Source organism: Rhinolophus hipposideros, assembly GCF_964194185.1.
Source record: "Rhinolophus hipposideros genome assembly, chromosome: 24".
NCBI lineage: Eukaryota > Metazoa > Chordata > Mammalia > Chiroptera > Rhinolophidae > Rhinolophus > Rhinolophus hipposideros.
The window spans coordinates 21,123,733-21,143,525 of record NC_138070.1 but is presented as its reverse complement, the minus strand read 5'-3'; the positions used below and the strand labels follow the sequence as shown (position 1 = coordinate 21,143,525).

The 19,793-nt window shown below is 53.7% G+C and overlaps 1 protein-coding gene across 1 annotated transcript in view; it reads right to left on the bottom strand.

Moving 5' to 3' along the window:
- The window catches only part of BCR (BCR activator of RhoGEF and GTPase), a 117,852-nt gene extending 107,783 nt beyond the window's left edge, over window positions 1-10,069 (bottom strand). Inside the window, exon 1 of the mRNA XM_081037670.1 lies at window positions 8,667-10,069. Within this exon, the coding sequence (XP_080893796.1) occupies window positions 8,667-9,924 (1,258 nt within the window). The 5' untranslated portion in view covers window positions 9,925-10,069. The remainder of the gene's footprint in view (window positions 1-8,666) is intronic.
- Window positions 10,070-19,793: the final 9,724 nt, after the last annotated feature.

Genomic DNA, 19,793 nt, shown 5'->3' with positions numbered 1-19,793 from the left:
CAACACCCTCGGGCCTGCAAAGTCCTTGGCCATCAGCAGATGGAGATGGATACGCCAAAGCACCAGTCATTTCCAGAGCTTCCCGTCCTCCTCCTTTGTTTCCCATGAAAATAAGAAAGTCTGTGGTTTTTCACTTCCTCTATTGAGGCCTGACAATCACTAAAAATGAGAACAAAGTGGTTCGAAATCTTCCCTCTACAAGCTTGGGTGGGGTGGGGGGGAGTGGCTCTATGAGAAAAATCAAGAAGTCTCTCTCTTCCTCCAGCTCCTAGCTTCCAAGGCCCCCCAAAATCACCAGGCCCAGCAGTCCAGGAATACTGCAAGAGGACCCCATGCTACTCCACAGGAAGATGAGTGAGGCCTCTCATAGTGCGTGTCCCCAGGTACCTTCAGCTGATGAAACTTCACATCAGGTGAAGCAGCTGGCTTTCCTTTGAAGCCACAATACAGAAAAATACACACCATACCTTGAAGATGTAAGAATTCCATTCAGCCCAGGAAGACACACTATGGGCGGAACAGAGGGGGGTGCAGGTCACGGTAGACCCTTGGTCCCCCCTGAAGCTCATACTGGGTATTCTCAATAAGCTGAGTGAAAAGGCCTCCATCTACTGAATGATGCATTTTTCCTTTAAATCTCTTGCTAAGTGGTATTCAATCAACTGCCATTAGATGCCAGAGGTGGTGACGCCACAAGAGCAGACAGGGGCCAGATCCTTGGGAACACCCACTCTGGGCACCCAAACTCCTACTTTGCCTTTCAAGGAGGGGGCATCCCCTCCAGCCAATAGAATGAAGTCTCAGCACGGGGCCACCCAGTGGCTCTTTGGCGAGTCCAGATCTTCTACCTTCAAAATTTGTGTTCTTTCCGTGGATCAGGTCGGCATATGTTGCCTCTAAGTGGTTTCTAGAACGTTCACCTTGTTACATGCAAGGTTATATGCATGTATGTTATATGCAGAAACATCTCTTTCTGCTCTACTGGCATACCAGCTGACCCCAGCAGCATTTTGTTATAAGGAAGAAGTCAGGCATTGAAAGTGAAGTGCATCTTCCTTCAAAAGCTCTTCTCTAGCCAACAGAGACACCTGAGTGGAGGGTACCTTCGGGCTGTCCGTCCCTGGCTCTGCTGGGCTGGCCCATGGTGGCTGGTGTGACAGCTCTGTCCCTCTTCTTCCAGTGTCCCTCTGCTGTCTCCTGGCCAGCCGGAGATGGGTCCTTCCTAGGACTCCCTGGCCACTAACCCTCCTGTCTAAGCCTTGCACCTGACACTGTGCAAGAGGCTGGCCATCTCCATCACATCTTCCCAGCCAGGCATTGTCCCTCTGCACCGCTCAGAACCTGCTCACAGCACAGCAGGTCAGCTGGCACCGACCCCTCCCCCCAGCCCTTGACTGGTAGATGGAAAAGGTGAATGGATGCGCAGCGCCCTTCCAACAAACCTGTCCTCTTGGACCCTTCGTCACACAACTTGCTGGAAGATTCTCGGCAAAGTGCCACAGGCGGATGTACGGCGAGTTAGAAAATCCCCTTCTCTGGGAGATTTGCAAAATAAGAGAGAGAAACAACATCCCTGGATGGCTGACACCTTCATGGACCTGCCTGAAGGCCCAGGAGATTCCTGTCACAGCATTTAGGTTACACAGCGTCTCTCCACCAGAATGAAAATGACCTGCTGGGAGGCCTGCTCAACACATTCAGCACCATTCCTGTTGACACGGCAGGTCCCCAAACACGTCTGCTGAACGATTGATCGAGGTTCCCTCCACCTCTGGGGTTCACTCTGTGCCCACTCTCATGGGATCAGCCTCACCCCCCAGTCTGAGGAGAGGGGCCAGTGCCGGCCCATGTGACCTGGGGTGGGTTATTTCAGGCCTGTGTGTTTGTCTCACACCCCCTCAAATCCAATCAGCCGATGGCATATAATTATGATAATAATCTTGCTTCAGCCACTTCACAAGAATGTTTCAAGGGCATATGAAACAGCGTCCACCAAAGTCATGTTTACTCACAGGTGGGGCGCTGCAGTCTCCCCGCCCCAGACTGGGACAGGCGCGTCTATGAATGAACCCGCAGTCGTGTCCCCCTTGGGCCCCAGCCACCACCCCTGTCCACAGTCATTTTGCAAGGTCGCAGAGGTGAGAGCTAGAATCCAAGACACCTAATTAGCAGGCCCTAGTCTGAGGATTCCAGACGCTCTCTAAGGTTTAGCAAGGAAGCCCAAGCCTCAGCAAAGAAGGAAAAATAATCACCAGATAATCTCCAAAGCCAACAAGCTTTCTTGCTGGGGCACCTGCATCACTAGGCCCCTGAAAAATCCAAGCTGCTTATTAGATGGGGTTATGGGGGGTTGGGCCAGAACAAGGAAGGGTCTGAGCAAACAGAAGCCTCAAAGACGGGCATTCATTCCATCCATGACCCACGAACAGAGCACCCAAGATACAGACAGACCCACATGGGCTCAGATCACCACCATCACATCTAACACTGTCACAAGCCTCGAGTGAGACACGTCCTGTGGGACACTGCGGCAGGACAGACTCTGTCCTTGTCTGCAGGATGTCACCACCCTGAAGAAGGAAGCCAGACAGACACAGGATTAACAGGAAAGAGCTGCAAACATACAGCTAGAGAAAGATCCCCAGTTAGGGGAGATGCCAGCGCATTACAAAGGTTTTGTGTTGTGTGTTGGTTTTTCGAGGACAAGGTCCTTGGAGATAAGCCTTTCCACAAACCCCTGAATAGAGGCGAGAGAGAATTTCCGGGATGACAGTACCTGTCACATCGTAGATGTTTAATAAATACCTCTGATTGATTGAACAGGGGAGAGGGGGTCGCTCTGGTAAAGGAAAGGCAGGTATAAGCCAGGATTAAAAAAAAGAAAGATATGAAAAAAGTCTTGATAATAACTTTAAAATTTAAAAAAAAGATTAAAGAACTAAAGGAAAGGATCTTAGCAATGATGGGGTCCAGCCCCTACCTTTTCTGATGAGGAGAGAGACATGGCAGCACATGAAGCGTCAGAGGGCAGCTTTCCCGACACCCGGCTGTACTGTCCAGGCCCCACCAGGCTGCCTAACACCACACACAGCTCTACTCAAATTCTCTAAACCCGTAGCCAGTGAGGCCAGCGAAAGCTCTGTCTCTCTCTGTGTGGCAGGCCTTTCCTCTGCTGCCCAATAAGAGACTCAGGAGTGTTGGAGGCTGACTTGTGTTTCCCCCCAAATATGTTGTAGTCCTAACCCCAGCATCTTAGAGTGACTGTATTTGGATGCAGGGTCTTTAAGAGGTGATTACATTAAAATGGGGTCGTTCGGGAGGGCCCTAATTCAATCTTGTGGGCTTATGAGACCAAGAAATGTGGACAGCGAGAGACCCCAGGGGTGTGTACGCACAGAGGGACCACCATGTGAAGACAGAGCAAGAGGACAGCCCTCGGCGAGCCAAGGCAAGAGGCCTCAGAAGAAACGAACCTGCCAGCACCTTGGTCTTGGACGTCCAGCCTCCAGAATTGTGAGAAAAAATGTTTCTGTTGTTTAAGCTGCCCCATCTGTATTATTTTGTGATGGCAGCCCTGGCAGACTAATACACTGGGCCACTGCAAAAAGATGTGCATGAAAGCCAAGGAAATACCGCCTTCACTGAGAGGTGTTTTCCTAAAGTGAACATACCCATCAAGGACCAGAGACGGGGAATTAAGGAAGAAGGCTGCTCCCAGCAACTCCAAAACCCGAGGTGGGTGATAGAAACGACTAGTAAGTACATAAAAAACAACAACACACTATTTGGGGGAAATAAGCCAGACACAGAAGGACAAATATATGATCCCACGTATATGAGGTACTGAGGAGAAGCAAATTCATAGCGACACAAAGTGGAGTGGTGGTTGCCAGGGTCTGGGGGCAGGGGAGAAAGTGAGTTACTGCTTAATGGGGACAAAGTTTCTGGGTGGAGGGGTGAAAAAGTTCTGGTGGTGGTGGTGGTGGCACAACAAAGTGAATGTGATTAATACCGCTGAATTACACACTTTAAAAAGCTTAAAATGGGTGTAGTCAATAGTATTGCAATAACTGTATATGGTGTCAGATGGGTACTAGGCTTGTCAGGGGGATCACTTCTTAAGTTACATAAACGTCTAATCGCTATGTTGTACCCCTGAAACTAATATAACATTGTAGGTCAACTATAATTGAAAATTTTTTTGAAGTATTAAAAAAACAGAGAAAAGCAAATAATAGCTTAAAACGGTACATTTTATAATGTCTATTTTACCACAATAAAAACATCTATCCCATGTTACATAACTAACATAGTTTAATTAAAATTACTCTTTTTTTTTTCCCAAGGAAAAAACCCTCCACGAGCCACAGGAATTGTGTACTCTAGTCAGGGTCAAGACCCCTTGTGGGGTTCCGAGTTAATTTAACCTACCACCACCCCGAGACTTGATCTTCAAAAGCCGCCTCAGACAAAACTCAGGCCTGCGGTCTGGCAACCTGAGAACACGTGACGATGCCCAACCATTCCCTGGGGACATGGAGCCCTCTCAGACCCCAGAGGGAGCTGCATCCCGGCCCCAGGCACTTCTGTGTCCTCTTCCAGGCGGGCTCCAGCGTACGGCTCACCGGGGAATCTTTGTCCTGGTGAGGGCAACAGTCACACACACGGGTCCTCTGGGCCACAGGACTCCCAGCCAAGGCGTGGGTGGGGGGGCTCACAGGGGACGGTACTACTGAAGCAACAAGTGAGGCAAAAGGGAGAAATGGGGAAGGCACGTCCCCTGGACCCACGCAAATCAACAGCACTCCCAGCTCCTTCTTTAGTGAAAGGTTCTGGAATGCTCCATTCTGTCCTAAAACAAGACTCATCCGTCCTAAGCCAGAGAACCCTTGTAAAATTTGATCTAGATTCCATTTCCACCCTGTTGATGACTTAAGTGCTCTCAGGACTCCGCCCACTTCTGTCCACTCGGCTTCTGTTAACGAAGCAGAGCCTGTACTCCATTTAGAGGTGACCACAGGCTCTGGTTGAAAGAGACGACGCTGGAGCCTGTGCGAGGCCTGGGTGACCTTTCACTGCCCCATAGTTACTCATTCTAACTGGTCACAGGTCCATTCAATCATCCAAGGGGAAAACAAAGCAGTGATCATTCTGGCGACAACACGTCACCAGAACCCAAAGGGCAAATTAAGCTGCCTAATAAATGTGAAAACACCGGGTAGCAACTCAAATGAGAGCCCACGAAGAAACACGAGATCTGGGGCCACATCTCATGACTGGAAAAGAACTGAGGGGCACACAGGCCTGGCTGTTCAGATCAAGACTTCCTCAAACAAGAAGAGGAAAAGTCCCTGGGTCCACTGGCCTCCCCTCTCAAGAAAGTCCTCACCGAAGTCCCCCAACAGGGAGGTCAAAGGACAGGGACGAAGAGAGAAAGAGACAGGTGCAGCTGATAAGACTCCCCCGAAACCAGCTCACCTTCTCAACTTCCCAGTCCTGACTCTACAGCTGGGAAAAGGAGAAAGGGCTCTTCCGGCGTGTGCCAGTGTGTGCTCCGTCAGCTCCCACCAAAGCTCCAGGGGATGAACCAGAGACCTGTCTTCAAACCTCACAGTCTGTGCTACCACCTGGATGAACCTTGGAGACACAACGCTAAGTGAAATAAACCAGACATAGGGGGACAAATACTGTATGATTCCATTTATACGAGGTACCAAGAATAGTCAAGTCATCGAAACAGAAAGTAGAATGGTGGTTGCCAGGGGCTGAGGGTGGGGAAATGACAAACTGCTGTTTAATGGGCACAGAATTTCAGTTTTGCAAGATGAAGTCTGGCGGTGGACAGTGGTGATAATTGCACAACAATATGAATGTTCTTAATTCCACTGAACTGTGTATTTAAAAGTGGCTAACATGGATTAAGATGGTAAATTTGTTATGCACAGTTTACCACAAAATAAAAAAAGCACACCGTCCACAGTCACAGAGGGCAGACATGGGTGCCCTGACCCTTTGCTCCCACTGCTCCTGGGGGCAGATGGCTCTCCCACCCTCTGCTGCTAGATGTGTGTGGATGGGCAAGGCCCCTCTCCAGAGCTGCTGCTTGCAGAAGCTTCTCTGCTCTCACTCCCTCCGCATAAATGATGTGTGTGTTCCTCTCCCATTAACTTATAAGCTCCCAGATGGCCAGGACCACACTCTCTCCTTCAATGCAGACCACATAGCACAAAGGAAGGGGCTTGCACACAGCAGGGCTCACAGCTGTTATTGAACCACCCCCTGGACTAACCCAGTCATGCTTTTAACCCAGGGGCAGGGTGGGATGGTGGGAAGAATACCCGAAGGCCACTACACTCCAGAAGGAATGACTCTGCATTCCCACAGGGGCCCAGAATCCCAGGTCTGCCACCTCCTAGTTGAGTCCTTACCTATAGATTAGGCGGCCCCACCACGGAGTGATGTAAGAGCCCAAGAGGCCCCTGGCATGGAGCACGCTCTCACCATCACGGCACACAGTGGCGCGTGGTCATTTCAGCTCCTTCTCTCAAAACCGGGGGACCTCAACTCAGAAATACCAGGACCCACTCATCTATAGGGATTCTGAAGCTATTGGATCCAGATCCCCATGTCTGAATTCGGGTGACTTCCATTCCCTCCCCCACACTGTGATTTTCCTCATTGCCATTTTTCAGAGGCGTAGCCCTGGCCAGCAGGCTCCCCAGCCGTCTAAAGGACATCAGTCCAGACACAGACAGATGGCTGAGCCCTCCTCCTTCCCCACCAACCACAACCCTCCGAGGAGAGTGCTGGCTGCAGAGTTTAAAGGCTCCCAAAGCTAAAATAACCAGGAGTTTAAAAACCTCACAGGAGAGAGAATATGGGGCCTTGAGGACATTCAGAGAAGGATCTAGAAAGTCCTGAGAATGGAGTCCAAGTTATAAAAATTAAGTCCTTTGCCATTTACTGAGAACCTGACCTATGTGACACATGGAGCCAGGGTCTCGTCGACAACTGTATGAGAGGCAGGCCGGAGAGCTGATGAGAGCGGGGAGAGGGTTCACAGCGCGGCCCACTGAAATACATTCCAACCAAGCGAAACCCACTTTCTGGAAACTCAGAATTACTCCTCAGCAAGACACTATCGTTTCAGATTACAGGTCTGAAATTTTCTTCTTTATTAATAACATTCTCCCGCATCACGGTGCTCAGAGCCGGTTCAAGCTGGCTCGCTTGGCCGACAGCTGGCCAGACCAGGCTGGTGCCCAGTGACCACAGGGCAATCCTCCAGACCCTGGACGAGCTGATGTGCCTGCAAAGCACGCTTCTAAATATTATAGCCTTCCATCCCCCCATGAAGGATGGAGGGGATGCAGCTGGGCCATGCCACAGGGCCAGGCAGCATCCCACCGCTACCCCCAGCTGCAAATAAAAAAAATCACCAAGCAGATGTACCTAAAACCAACAGGACAGAGTGCTGATCACAAAAAGGCTGCTCACGGAGCCAAAAATAGCCTCACTTGTTTCAAGAGGATTCTGACAAATGAAGTACATACAACTCCATCAGCAGAAAAAGAAAAATCAATGAAGTGGAAAACCAGATCAGCCCAGCAGGGACCAGGACTCCCAAAAGATTCCTGACAGCCTCTCCTTCCCCCTCCCACTCACACCCCACACCCACCCTCTCCTCCCCTAATCACAAACTGGGCCTGGACCTCAAAACCCAGTCCCATCACCCTAGTGCCAGTGGTATTTGTACACAGCCCAGAAGTTATATACACAACCCCATAGGTTTAATCTTAGGGCCAGGGTCAGACTATGGACTGGGAGCCCGAAATAAGCACCAGTGGGCACTCGTCCTTGGGAGGATGAGGCAGGAACACAGTGAGGGATCAAAACTGGAGCTCGCGTGAGATGCCCAGAGGAGCCTGTGGGTAACGATGGGTGACGTCTCCCATCAAAGCCAGGCAGATCAGAATGGGTGTGGCTCTGCTTCAGCTCTAGATAACATCTTCACCCCACTGATTTTTGGTGGCTCATTGAGTCAACTACCTGTCACCTCGTTTCCTTCTAATTCGTATTTTCACCTGCTCTAATTTGCATTTGGGCTGCTGGGGAGCAAGCGAACCTGACACTTCTATGGCCTGGGAGCACCTAGCAGCACATCTTGAGTTCCCCAAACGTGTCAGATAACTCTTCCAGGACAGAACAGTGGGGCGGCAGGGAATGCCCAAGACGCCGACCCATCCTCACCAAACGCATCCGATCTCGGTGGCAGAGATGACCCCTCTTTTATACCCTCCCCACTGCTTTAGCCTGGAGCCATCAGAGGGCAAGGAGGTGACTGCCCCAGGGCATCCTGGTCCAAACCCACAAGCAGCACAAGCTGTAGAACCACAGGAACAAGCCACCCACCATCCCAGGCACCACGCCTCCCAACCCAACTGCCCTGCAAACACTGGGAACCTGCCTTCCGGAGGCAGGGATGGAGTTTGTCCAGGTGCAGCATCCGCCTCAATCCTTTCTGAACACAACATCGGAAATTCACACCAACACGTATCTCCCTAGTCCTCCCTTTCCAACATCCCCTTTTCTGTTCCCTCCTGCTGACTCGATGGTTGCCAGCCAGGGGGGCAGGTATGCCCACCCAAGCTGATGGAGGTACCCACCTGCGTCTCCATGGAAGGTGGCATCCTGAGGCAGCCTGCCGGACAAGCTGTCCCCATCACTGGGCCAGATCTGCCCCGTCTTGCGGACGCCCACGATGGTGGCCTCTGACACCACGACCTGGCCCTGCCGGTGCCGCTTCTGGCACTGCGGCGTGGGGGGGCTGCTGCTGTCGAAGGACTGCTGTGAGTTCTGCGAGGGCGAGCGGCTCTTGTCCCGGAACATGCGGTAGGTGGTGGGGCTCGGGGACACGCGGCTGGACTGGCCCGAGGAGAAGTCCTCCTCGCTGGAGGTGAGGTTCTCGTTGGAGCTGCAGTCCGGGGTGTAGCCGCCTCCGCTGTCCTCAAAGCTTCGAGGGGAGTAGGACCGGCGCGGCCAGGTAAGGCGCTTCTCCTGCTCGGAGGTGCTCTGGCTGCGTGGGAGAGGGCCCTTGCCCTCCCCCTCCACCATCATGCCCCCCACGTAGATGCTCTGGTAGGGCTGGTACTCCAGGGGCGGCCAAGGGGGCTTGCCGCCGCCATTGGCGTTAATCAGGTTGTCCTTCAGGAAGCGAGGGTTCAGCTCTGCGTCTTCGTAGTCGCCGTCGAGGCCGCAGCTGCTCTCCGAGGTGCGCCCCCGGAAAGGGGGCCTGGGAGTGTCCCCAAGGCCCGGGCCAGCGCCCTGCTGGGACTTCTTGCGCTCCATCTGCATGGCCTGGCTGCCCAGGGAGCTGATCCGGTCGGACACCTCTTTGTCGTTGACCTTCACCAGGCCGCGCTCGTGGTGAAACTCGACGTTCACGTAGAAGGGCTTCTCCGAGTCGGCGGCCCCGGGCTGGCCCTGGCCCTTGCGGATCCTCTCGAAGTTGGACCGCAGCGCCGCCACGCTGGTGGGGGGCCCCCGGTCGTCGCGGTCGGCGGGCGCAGGGGCCCCGGGCCTGCGGGCGGCCGCCGGCCTGGCCTTGCTCGGGGATCCCTCCCCGTCCGGCCGGGCCTCGGGCTCCTCCGCGGGTGGCGGGTCGGCGCCGTCGGGGGGCTGGGCGGAGCGCCGGAAGCCCCAGCGCTGTCGGTCGTAGCTCTTCTTCTCCTTGGCCAGCAGCGTCTGCAGGTAGATCATGCGGAAGCGCTCCTGGTTCACCTCCTGCTCCAGGCGCCGGATGGAGGCCTTGCAGCGCTCCAGCTCCTGCTCGATGTCGCCCACCGAGCGCAGCTCCATGCGCGGCGGGTCGGAGTCCGGGAACTGCGCCTTCCACGCCTCCGCGAAGCCCACCGGGTCCACCATGGCGCCGCCGGCCTCACCTGAGCCGCACGGCCGTGCGCGGGGCCCGCCTCAGCGGCGGCGCGGCGGCCTCGCCAGGCCCGGCCCGGGGAGCCCGGCGGCCCCCATGGTCCCGCGCGACGGTGGCGGCGGCAGCGGGCGAACAATGCCCGCCCCCTCCCGGGCGGCAGGTGAGGCGGTCGCTCGGCTCCCGGGGCGGCGCGGCGCGGGGCGGGGCGCGCGCGGGGCGGGGGGGGAGGGGGGGGCGTGGGCTGCGCGCGCGGCTATTGTGTGCGGGGCCGCTCCGCGCGGGGCGGGCGGGGCGCTGCCCTGCGCTCGGCCGGGCGCCGCTAGCCCATGGCCGCCGCCAGCGCGCGCCTCTCCTCTCGCTCCCGCGCCGCCCGGGTACCGGCCGCCGCCGCCTTCCCGAGCGCTGCGCTCGGCCCGGCCCGCTCCGGCCGCACGCCCGCCCGGCCCGCACTCGGCGCCGCAGGAAGGGGAGGGCCGGGGGGCGGTGGCCGCCGCGGCTGACGGAGGCGGGCGGGCCTCTTAAAGGGGCCGCGCGGCGGGCGCCTGGGGAGGGGCGGAGAGAGGGTGGGGGCCACCAGGAGGCTGCTCCCCACCCGAGCCACCGCTCTCCCTGGTGCCCGCGCTTGGTGGGAAACTGAGGCCCCTGCTGCGAACCCGACTGTCCAGTGCGGAGGCCCTGCTGTACTCTTGGAACAGGAACACCTGAAGCCTCATTTCCCCACGCCCTGGGCCACTCGCCGACGTCAGTGTGGAGCCCGGACGGGCAGGTCACTCCGCACGGAAGGAAGGGCCGGGCTGGGCGCCAGTGCCAGCAGCCCCTGTGTGCCAATAGGCCCGCAGCACTGTGGACCTGGGGGTGGGGATGAAACAACAACTGCCACAGGGGATTATCACAATGATAACAGGAATTTCTCCCCCAGGTCGCTCAACACCCACATCTCCCTTCCTGCCTCCTGATTCGTGTATTTGTCCCTTGGTCTTTCCTGAGCGCCAGAGGCTCCGGTGTAGTTTTTCCCCTGGAATTGCCTGACTCAGAACTTATCTGTCTTCCTGTAAGAGGGTCACTAGTCTCCATTGTCACCCACAGGGCTAGGTGCAAGACAGGACAGGACAGGACAGGCGAGTAATGAAACAGAATCTTTCTTCTGCCCAGGGAATCCCCAAGATCTTAGACACTAAGCAGAGAGCACATGGTAGGGAGTCTTGATGGGGCAAAATGAAAATACCCAAACAAACCTGCTGAGTGACAGGAAAAGGAAACTGGATTTGTCACCCAGAGAACTGGGTGTGAGTTCTGTCTGCCTCTGCCTCCCTGTGCCTCCTTTTCCTAGGCATTGAAATGAGAACAAGGGCTGTTGTCCCTGTGTGGATGTGAGGGGTTTTCTTGCCCTCCCCCCAGTTGCAGTGCCACCCAGAGCAGATGCCCTGATGTCTATTCTAGAGGAACAGAGCCCAGGGCCAGTGGCCTGGCTGCCTGGCTAGTGTTGGAGTCTCCCCCACTCCAGGCTCTGTGACCTGGGCAGTTCCATTCCGTTCTCCAAGCCTGCTTTGTCCTCATGTGTCAAATGCTGTGTGCACCATATGTAAAGTACCCAGATGGGACAAACATAAAACATACTCCAATAAATGGCATGTGGTGTTCCTTCCATGATTGCTTGTTAATGTTGGTGCCTTGGGAGTGGAAAACCCTTGACGCATCACTTCCAGATACTTCCAGGCACAGCTCAGTGCTGCCCTCTGCAGGTCTCTCCACCCTCCTGCCATCTCTACTCCTGAGACCCCAGGTCCCCTTCCACCCAGCTCCTTTGTACATCGCAGATGTAAAGCCCGTTTTGCAGGTGGGGAAATAGAAGGAGTTGATACCCTGCCTTTGGGGCTAGACAAAGCGAGGCTGGGATCCCAGCAGTGCTCGAATCCTCAGTGACCTCTTCTTGAAAATGGGTATAATAAATACTTACCTCACAGGACGCGGCACACTGCAGCTCAGGAACAATATTAGCTGCCTTCCTCAGATGGCCTGCTCAGGTCTCCCAGCAAGTGGTTCAGGCAGGCCTAAAGCCCAGGCCACCAGAACCCAATTCCCTGGCCATCAGCATAGAGAATCCCCAAATCACAAACTGCTTTTTCCCTTGCTGACAGGGCTCCATCAGTTTCCAAGGGAGAGGATTGTGGGTTCATCGGGGACATTATCATTAACCACCTGGGAAAGGAAAATATACTTGGGGGGAGGGGCTTCATTTATCAGTGAGGTGTCCCTTTCTCTGGTTTGCAGGCCCCAACTCAGTCCCACCTTAAATATTGTAGACACATAAGTGAACTTAGTTCACAAACCCTGCAGCTTTGTAGTTTGGGTTTGCAGGCTCTGCACTCTTGGCAAATGGCTTGTTGTTGGGTACAAGGGCCCAGCAAGATAGTGGCTATCTCCTCGTGAGACAGCTTCTTCTGGCCCCAAGGATACTCCTCCCATCCTTGGCCCCTTCTCTAAAAGCACTCCCACCCTAGGTCTCTGGTCCTTTCCTGCAAAGCTTTCTTATCATCCATCCCTCCTGAGGGAGGGAGGAAGGGAGAGGAATGTGAGATCCAGACACATAACACTTTGTTATCCCCCATTTGCTCAACTCCTGAGCGTTGAGCTCTGTCTTGTTCCCCATGACCTGCCAGTGCTCCACACAGAGAAGGTGCTCAGTCAGTGCTGGAAAATGAGGAATCTGACGTGTATTGTGGCCCCAACGAGCACACAGCCTAGGGAGAGAGGTGCATGTGTGGGGGGGGAGGAAAGGATAAGGCAGGCAGACCCAGGCCATAGCAGAGGTGTGTCTGCTAGCAGGAGGCAGAGGTCTAGGGAAGGCTTGCTGGGAGAAGTGACAACCGAGCTGGTCCTAAGGATGAGGAAAAGAAAGGCAAAGACAGGGAGACTTCAAAGTTCTACACATGTGTCTAAGGAGCAGCCGGGTTAGGAGATGAGGCTGGTTTGGGTGACAGGAGGCCACATTAGAGACAAGGCAGGGCTTCCAGGCTTGTAAGAAGTTTGGGTTTTATTCTAAATGCCAGGAAAAGCCTCTGGAAAGCCCTAAGCCTGCACTGTCTGATAGAATTTTCCAGCATCATGGACGTATTCTATACTCTGTGCTGAACAATACAGCAGCTATTAGCGTCTCCTGAGCACCTAAAATGTGGCTGCGGTAACTGAAGAACTGAATTTTTAATTTGATTTAACTTTAATGAATTTAAATTCAAATAGCCACCATCAATGCGAAAAGTGGAGTGACTTGCTCAGGTTTGTTGTGTGGGCAGGTGGGGGATGGGAGCAGAGCAGGCAGTCAGGGGCTGTGACACGGGTCCAGCAGGGGCCGTTGGCGACCCAGACTAGGGTGGAAGCAAGGGGATTGAGAGAAGGGCTCGGATTCCAGGTCAATTCTGGACTTGTGGATGGATGGGATGTGGGGAGAGGAAGGAGCAGCTGTAGAACGGACAGTCGTTGACTGTGATGGGGAAGCAGGGTGCCCACATGAGACTTCAGGTGCCCATAGCCCATTCACGGGGAGGCAGAGTCAGGCAGAGAGAGGGTGTGTCTGGGGCACCGAGGAGCAGTCAAGACCTGAGACAGAAAGGAGAGTGTTGTTAACGAACAGCTGGTATTTGCAGAAAGGCAGAGGCTGGACTAGCAGGGAAGTAGAGGCAGAGAGACTGAAAAGGCACTGGCCAGGGAAGGGACCAGGACCCAGGAAAGTGTCAGAGAGGTGTGGACTCAATGAAGAAGACAAGGTCCCTGTGCAGAGGCTGCTGGGCCATCTGGTGGAAGGATTCTGGGTCTGGCCCGGGAGGCCGCAGAGCCATGGTGGGCCGTGGCTGCACGAGCTGGAGGCTGATGGGTCACGAGCGCTGGCCCCAGGGGAACCTTCCAAGGGGTTCAGCAGGTGGGGAGGACTTCACTAGGGCCTCCACAGCTGTCTATGAGAAGCAAGTGACATTTATTTTCTTCATCATTACTCCTTTCTGAAGTCTTCATAATGAAAATGTCTCTTTTGTAATTAAAAAATAGATGTTACTTTTGTTTTTATTTTTTATAGCTTCCTTGAGGTATAATTGACGGGCAATGAGCTGCATAATTTGAAATGTGTGATTTGAGGAGTTTTGACATCTGTACACACCCATGAAACCATCATGACGATCAGATAACAAACATTTCCATCACTCCCTAGAGATGTTTTTTTTTTTCATCTAAAAACTAAAATGGGACAAAGAAGTGGGATTATTGCTGATTTCTCCCCCTCAATTTCCTTTGTTTTCTGGGATATGGTCACATGGCTCTATAATTTACTTAACACACACACACACACACACACACACACACACACACACACACACGCTTTCACACCCTCGGCAGCAGCCCTAGTGGTCCATAAACCCAGACCAAGTTTCCAGCATACTCCATCCGAAGGAGTGCAGGAAGGAGGAGGCTGGGACCCAACATCGCCCTCTGCTGGAAAGAACGGAGAACTTTCGATGCTTCAAAACCCTGGGGATGGAAACAACCAAAGCATGGAACAGATGAATGGATAAACAGAAAGTGGCACATCCATATAATGGAATATTATTTGGCTATAAAAAGGAATGAAGTACAGCTACATGCTATAACATGGATGAACATTGAAAAAAAATTATGCGAAGTGAAAGATGCCAGTCATAAAAGGCCATGTATTGTATGATTCCATTTACATGAACTGTCAGACAAATCTATCGAAATAGGTGGTGGTTTCCTAGGGGTAGGGGGATGGGAGGAATGGGAAGTGACTTCTAATGGTCATTGAGTTTCTTTTTTTTTTTTAGATTTTATTGGGGAAGGGGAACAGGACTTTATTGGGGGAACAGTGTGTACTTCCAGGATTTTTTTTTTTCCAAGTCAAGTTGTTGTCCTTTCAATCTTAGTTGTGGAGGGTGGAGGGTGCAGCTCAGCTCCAGGTCCAGTTGCTGTTACTAGTTGCAGGGGGCGCAGCCCACCCTCCCTTGCAGGACTTGAGGTGGTTGAGAGCCCACTGGCCCATGTGGGAATCGAACCGGCAGCCTTCGGAGTTAGGAGCATGGAGACACATGGAGCTCTAACCGCCTGAGCCACTGGGCCGGCCCCATTGAGTTTCTTTTTGAAAATGATCTTGAACTAGAGAGTGGTGCTGATTGCATAACCTTGTGAATATACTAAACGCGATTCAATTGTATATTTGAAATGGGTGAATTGTGTAGTATGTGAATTATATCTCAATAAAGCTATTGTATTAAAAAGCAAAAATCCTTGGGGATAAGTTAAGCAGCCCCTCGTTCCGCTCACTGTGGAGTAAGGAGGAACATTTCTCTCGCGTCTCCTTCAATCCTCCCACGAGCCCAGGGATTTGCCTTCACTTTACTGGTGAGGATATGACCCCAGGTCACCCAGCGCATCGGCTGCGGGCAGGCTTGAGATCCCGAGTTCTAGCTCCAGAGTGTGTTTGCTTTACATCATTCTGAAGTCAGAAGACCCCGCTAGGATGAAACCAGGAAGGGACTGACTTATTCTTCAAACGTCCATTTGTTCATTGTACAATGAACTGGCCACCCGTGCCCTCTTTGGGGGCTTCCTGAGCAGGGCTGCCAGCTACAGGTGGGCAGGATGAGCACCGCACTCCTGGCGCTCACATAGGGCACACACTCCTAGGGCACACATAAAAGGGGGGACCATTCCCAGCTTGGATTTGGTAGATAGAATCTTGGTGGTGACAGCAACTGTGAAAAGGGTCTTGCTCTTACAAAATCAGTTTATCATACAGTTTTGGACATCAAATGCCTTGAGCAAGAAGAGCTTTTTTAAAAAATTGAGGTGAAATCCACATAACAAAATTAACCAATTTAAAGTGAACAACTCAGAGGCACTTAGGAAATTCACAACATTGTGCAACCATAACTTGTATGTAGTTCAAACATATTTTCATTGCCCCAAAATGAAACCCCACACCCACTAAAGAGGTGCTCCCTGTTTCTCCCTCCCTCCAGCCCCTGGCAACCACCAATCTACTTTCTGTCCCTATGAATTTACTTATTCTGTATATTTCATATAAATGGAATCTTACAATGTGTGGCTCTTTGTGTCTGGCTTCTTTCACTTACCATAATGTTTTCAAGATTCATTATATTGTAGCATGTATCGATACTTCATTCCTTTTTAAGGCTGCATAACATTCCGTGGTGTGGATAGACCACAGTCTGTTTGCCCGTTTACCTGTTGGTAGATGTTTGGCTTATGTCACTCATGCTGTTCTGAATATGTGTGTACAAGTACTTGTTTGAGTCCCTGTTTTCAATTTTTTTGAGAGGATATACTTAGGAATGGCATTTCTGGGTCATATGGCAATTCTATATTTAACTTTTTGAGGAACTGCCTGGGTGCCCTTTTCTAATTCACACAAAGGTGCTGTGGAGGTGGGTGGGCACCGTGACACTGGGTTGCACAGTCTTCAGGGCTCATATGCACCCAGCCCTCACCAGCTGTCGAGGCTGGGACGAGGGGCTCCATAGATGTGACTTCCTTTGACCCTCACAGCCATCACCCAGGCAAGAGGCAGGGAAAGGGGCTCAAAGAGGGGCAGTGACTCCCAAGTCACACAGTAATAAGTGGGGGCCTCAGAGGTGAGCCCAGCCTGCCTGAGTCCCAAAGTGCTGCTCCTGACCACTGTGCCATCAGGTGGGATTGTCAGAGGTGGCATTATAAAGATGCCAGGGCTTTCTGCCTGAAGACCTACCTGAGCCAACTCAAAACCTGGGCCTTTTCTTGCTCCTTCCCTGCCCTGTCTGTATCCTCATCCCTACCCACTTTGGGGGTCAGAGGCCAAAGGAGGGCTTCCCTCAAGCAGAATGTGGCCACATGACCCCCATCTGTCATCTGTCACCTACCATCCATCATCTGTCAGCCCCAGGGAGCTACAGGCAAGACCAGAGAACTGGGGCGATCAATACAGCTGTTCTGTGGTCCTGCTTGCTTGCGCTGTGCTGGGCTGGGCCTGGCTGGGCACCTGCTCTGGGCCACCAGCTTCCAGCCCAGAGTGGGGAGCCGGGATCTCTGCAGGACTTCCGAATGAGTGGGCCTTTCCACCCAGGCTCCCTCAGCTATAACTCCTCCTATCTTCGGCAGAATCAATTATTGATGAGGCCCCTACCATCGGGGAGTCCCAGCGGAGTGTCCTGGCTGCCTTCCAGCCTTCACAAAGAGCAGAGGAGCAGGGACAATATGAGCTTGTTCCTGAAGGCGTGGCCAGTGAGATGGTCCAGGCTGAGGCTTCCAGAGGTCAGAGGCTCGGAGCACCCTTAGGCCAAGGGGTGCCACGCACCTGTGGAGGACGAAGGAGTGCTGGGGCTGCGTTGCTTCCCAGAGGACTGAGTGGGGGAGCTAGTCAAGCGAAGGGCCTGCACACCAGACCAGACCGACAGCTCCCGTAGTCGCCTGGGCGCAGGCTCAGACAGGTGGCGGGTGGCCCTGAATGCAGGGAAAGCATCTGGATGGGGGGTGGAGGATGGGAAGGATCTGCTATGCCTGGAAGGAGGCAGTGTGACAGCCACAGTTCCCGTCTGCTGATCGACTTCCCTCAGGGGAAGGCCCAACATATGGGAGGTGACATTGGGAGGCCACAGCAGATGGCAGAGGAGCTGGTGAGCCACTGGGAGGTGTCTCATCTCAGGGCAGAGGCCGTAGCCTTGGGCTTCTTGGGTGGCGGTGTCCCCAGGGCCCCCCAGTCTCCAGGAGCCCTTCTCCCTCAGGTGAGGAGGCCCCCTCTGAGCGGTGCACTGCTGCTTCCGAAAGCTCCCCCACCATACACCTTCTCTCATCCTGCCCGGGGCCTCCTCAGTCAGGTTGCTGGGTCCCCTCTGCGGTCCCCCAGGGCCTGGAACTCCTTGCTCCTCTCCGAGGGCCTCTCCCTGGTTCGCTGGTCCTTACTCATGTGAACAAGTGAACATGCAAATGTAATTGATCCTCTGTTCCAGTTTCCTAGCTCTTAGGTGACTTTAGTTCTCCCTGCTTAAGATGCTCTGGTCCCTCTGGAGAGTGAGGGTCATCTCGCAGCGGCTCCCATCCCAAGCCCCAGGCTAAAATGGGAGTTGAGGGGATCTGTGGCCTCTCCTTCCCTCTAGAGGCTTGAAGCAGGGCTGGGGGAGGACTAAAACTGGGGGGGCTGGGGAGCAGGGTATGAAGGGGGAAGGAACTGAGTTTCCTGGCTCTGCTGGGAACCCTGAGGAGGGCTGTGTGTGGTTGGGGCCATGCAAGTGGCCCCTTTTCAGGGTCCCAACCCTGGGCTGCAAGGCACTGGGACTGCCTGACTGGGACACAGTAAGGGACACAGTGCCCCAAAGGGTGAAGCAGCCTGGAGTGGGATTCCCCTGGGATCAGACCTAAGCTGGGGTGGGGGTGGAGCGTGAGGAGACAGAGGAGGGAGCAAGAATAGGAGGAGGAGGTGCTCAGAAGCACCCATCACCCCCGCTCTCTGCGCCTGGTCTCCCCACCTGTTGGGGACAGGGGGGTCATGACACCTAGCCCACAAGGTTGCTGTGATTAAATGAGCTTCTCCTCCTGTACTTTGGTACACATAGGGCTTGGTACCAAGGGGGCACTCAGTAAATGGGAGTTCTTGCTATTCCCCAAAGAGGCTGGATCGGCCTCACTCCCGATGGCCCCGGCTTTGGGAATGCTGGGCCAAAATTTCTACCGCATGTGGGTGGGAGTCAATGTGGTGCCTCCTGGGGTCAGGGGTGACTCCAGCTCTGGCCTCGCCCTCCGAGGAGCCAAAGCAAAAAGTTCCACTTATAGGTAACATCACGTGAGCTTGTGCCATGTGACTGAGTGGCTCCTTCATTCAGCTAGTTGGTGGGTTGGTGCTGGGGACGCAGCAATGAACGAGGTAGGCCACGGAGGCCATCAGGACAGCAAGTGGAGACTTATAACTTCAGTGATGCCTCCAAGGAGACTGGAATGAAGGGCGCCCTGACCCACGGGGGAGGCCAAAGCGGGCTTTCCCACGGAAGCACCTCAGTGTCAACAGGTCTGGGTAAGGGGCTGTTCCACAGAGAGAAAACCCTCACCGTGCCTGAGGACAGAGGGGAAGCAGAAATTGTGACAGAGCCGTTGATCTTCTCACTCTGTCCCTTAGTTCCCTATTATGGCTCCCAGTGAATCATACCTCCCAGAATTCATACCCTGTGTAGTCCCTGCCCACACTCACTCTCTGGGCTTTGCCCATGGAACTTTTGGGCAAAATGTCCCATTGCAGCAAGTGTGGTGCACACGGAAACTTGATAAGCACAGACCCACTGGGGCTTGTAGTCTTGGAACACTAGTTGGAAACCAGCCAACATGCTGTGAGGAAGCCCAAGCCGCCACATGGAGAGGCCTTGCCACGCATTCAGGTAGAGACCACGCCAACCGCCAGCGCAATGAGTGAGGCCATTCTGGACCACTGGGATGGTCGTTCCAGTGCCCTAGTCACCAACCATGGAGCTGAGGAGGAAATCATTGAGAGGACATGACCCCAGTTGACCTACAAGCTGGACCTGGGCCACGGGAGGCTCCTCACTCCCTCCTCTGTCCTTGGAACGTGCCCACGGTTTGCCTCCCCCATGCTAGAAGCTACTCAGAGACGCAGCCTTGAGACAGTATTGTGGTATTGGGACGTCTGGACTGTACACGTGACTGAACCCAGGTGAGGCCTCTGGATAAGCTTTAAGATTCTGGCAGGTGGGTTTAGTGATTGATTCGTCTTGTGGCCGCCCAAGACCAGCCTCAAACATGAGTGCCCTTGCTTATTAAACCTGCCACCTACCAATATGGAGTGGTTTGCTTCTTTCTT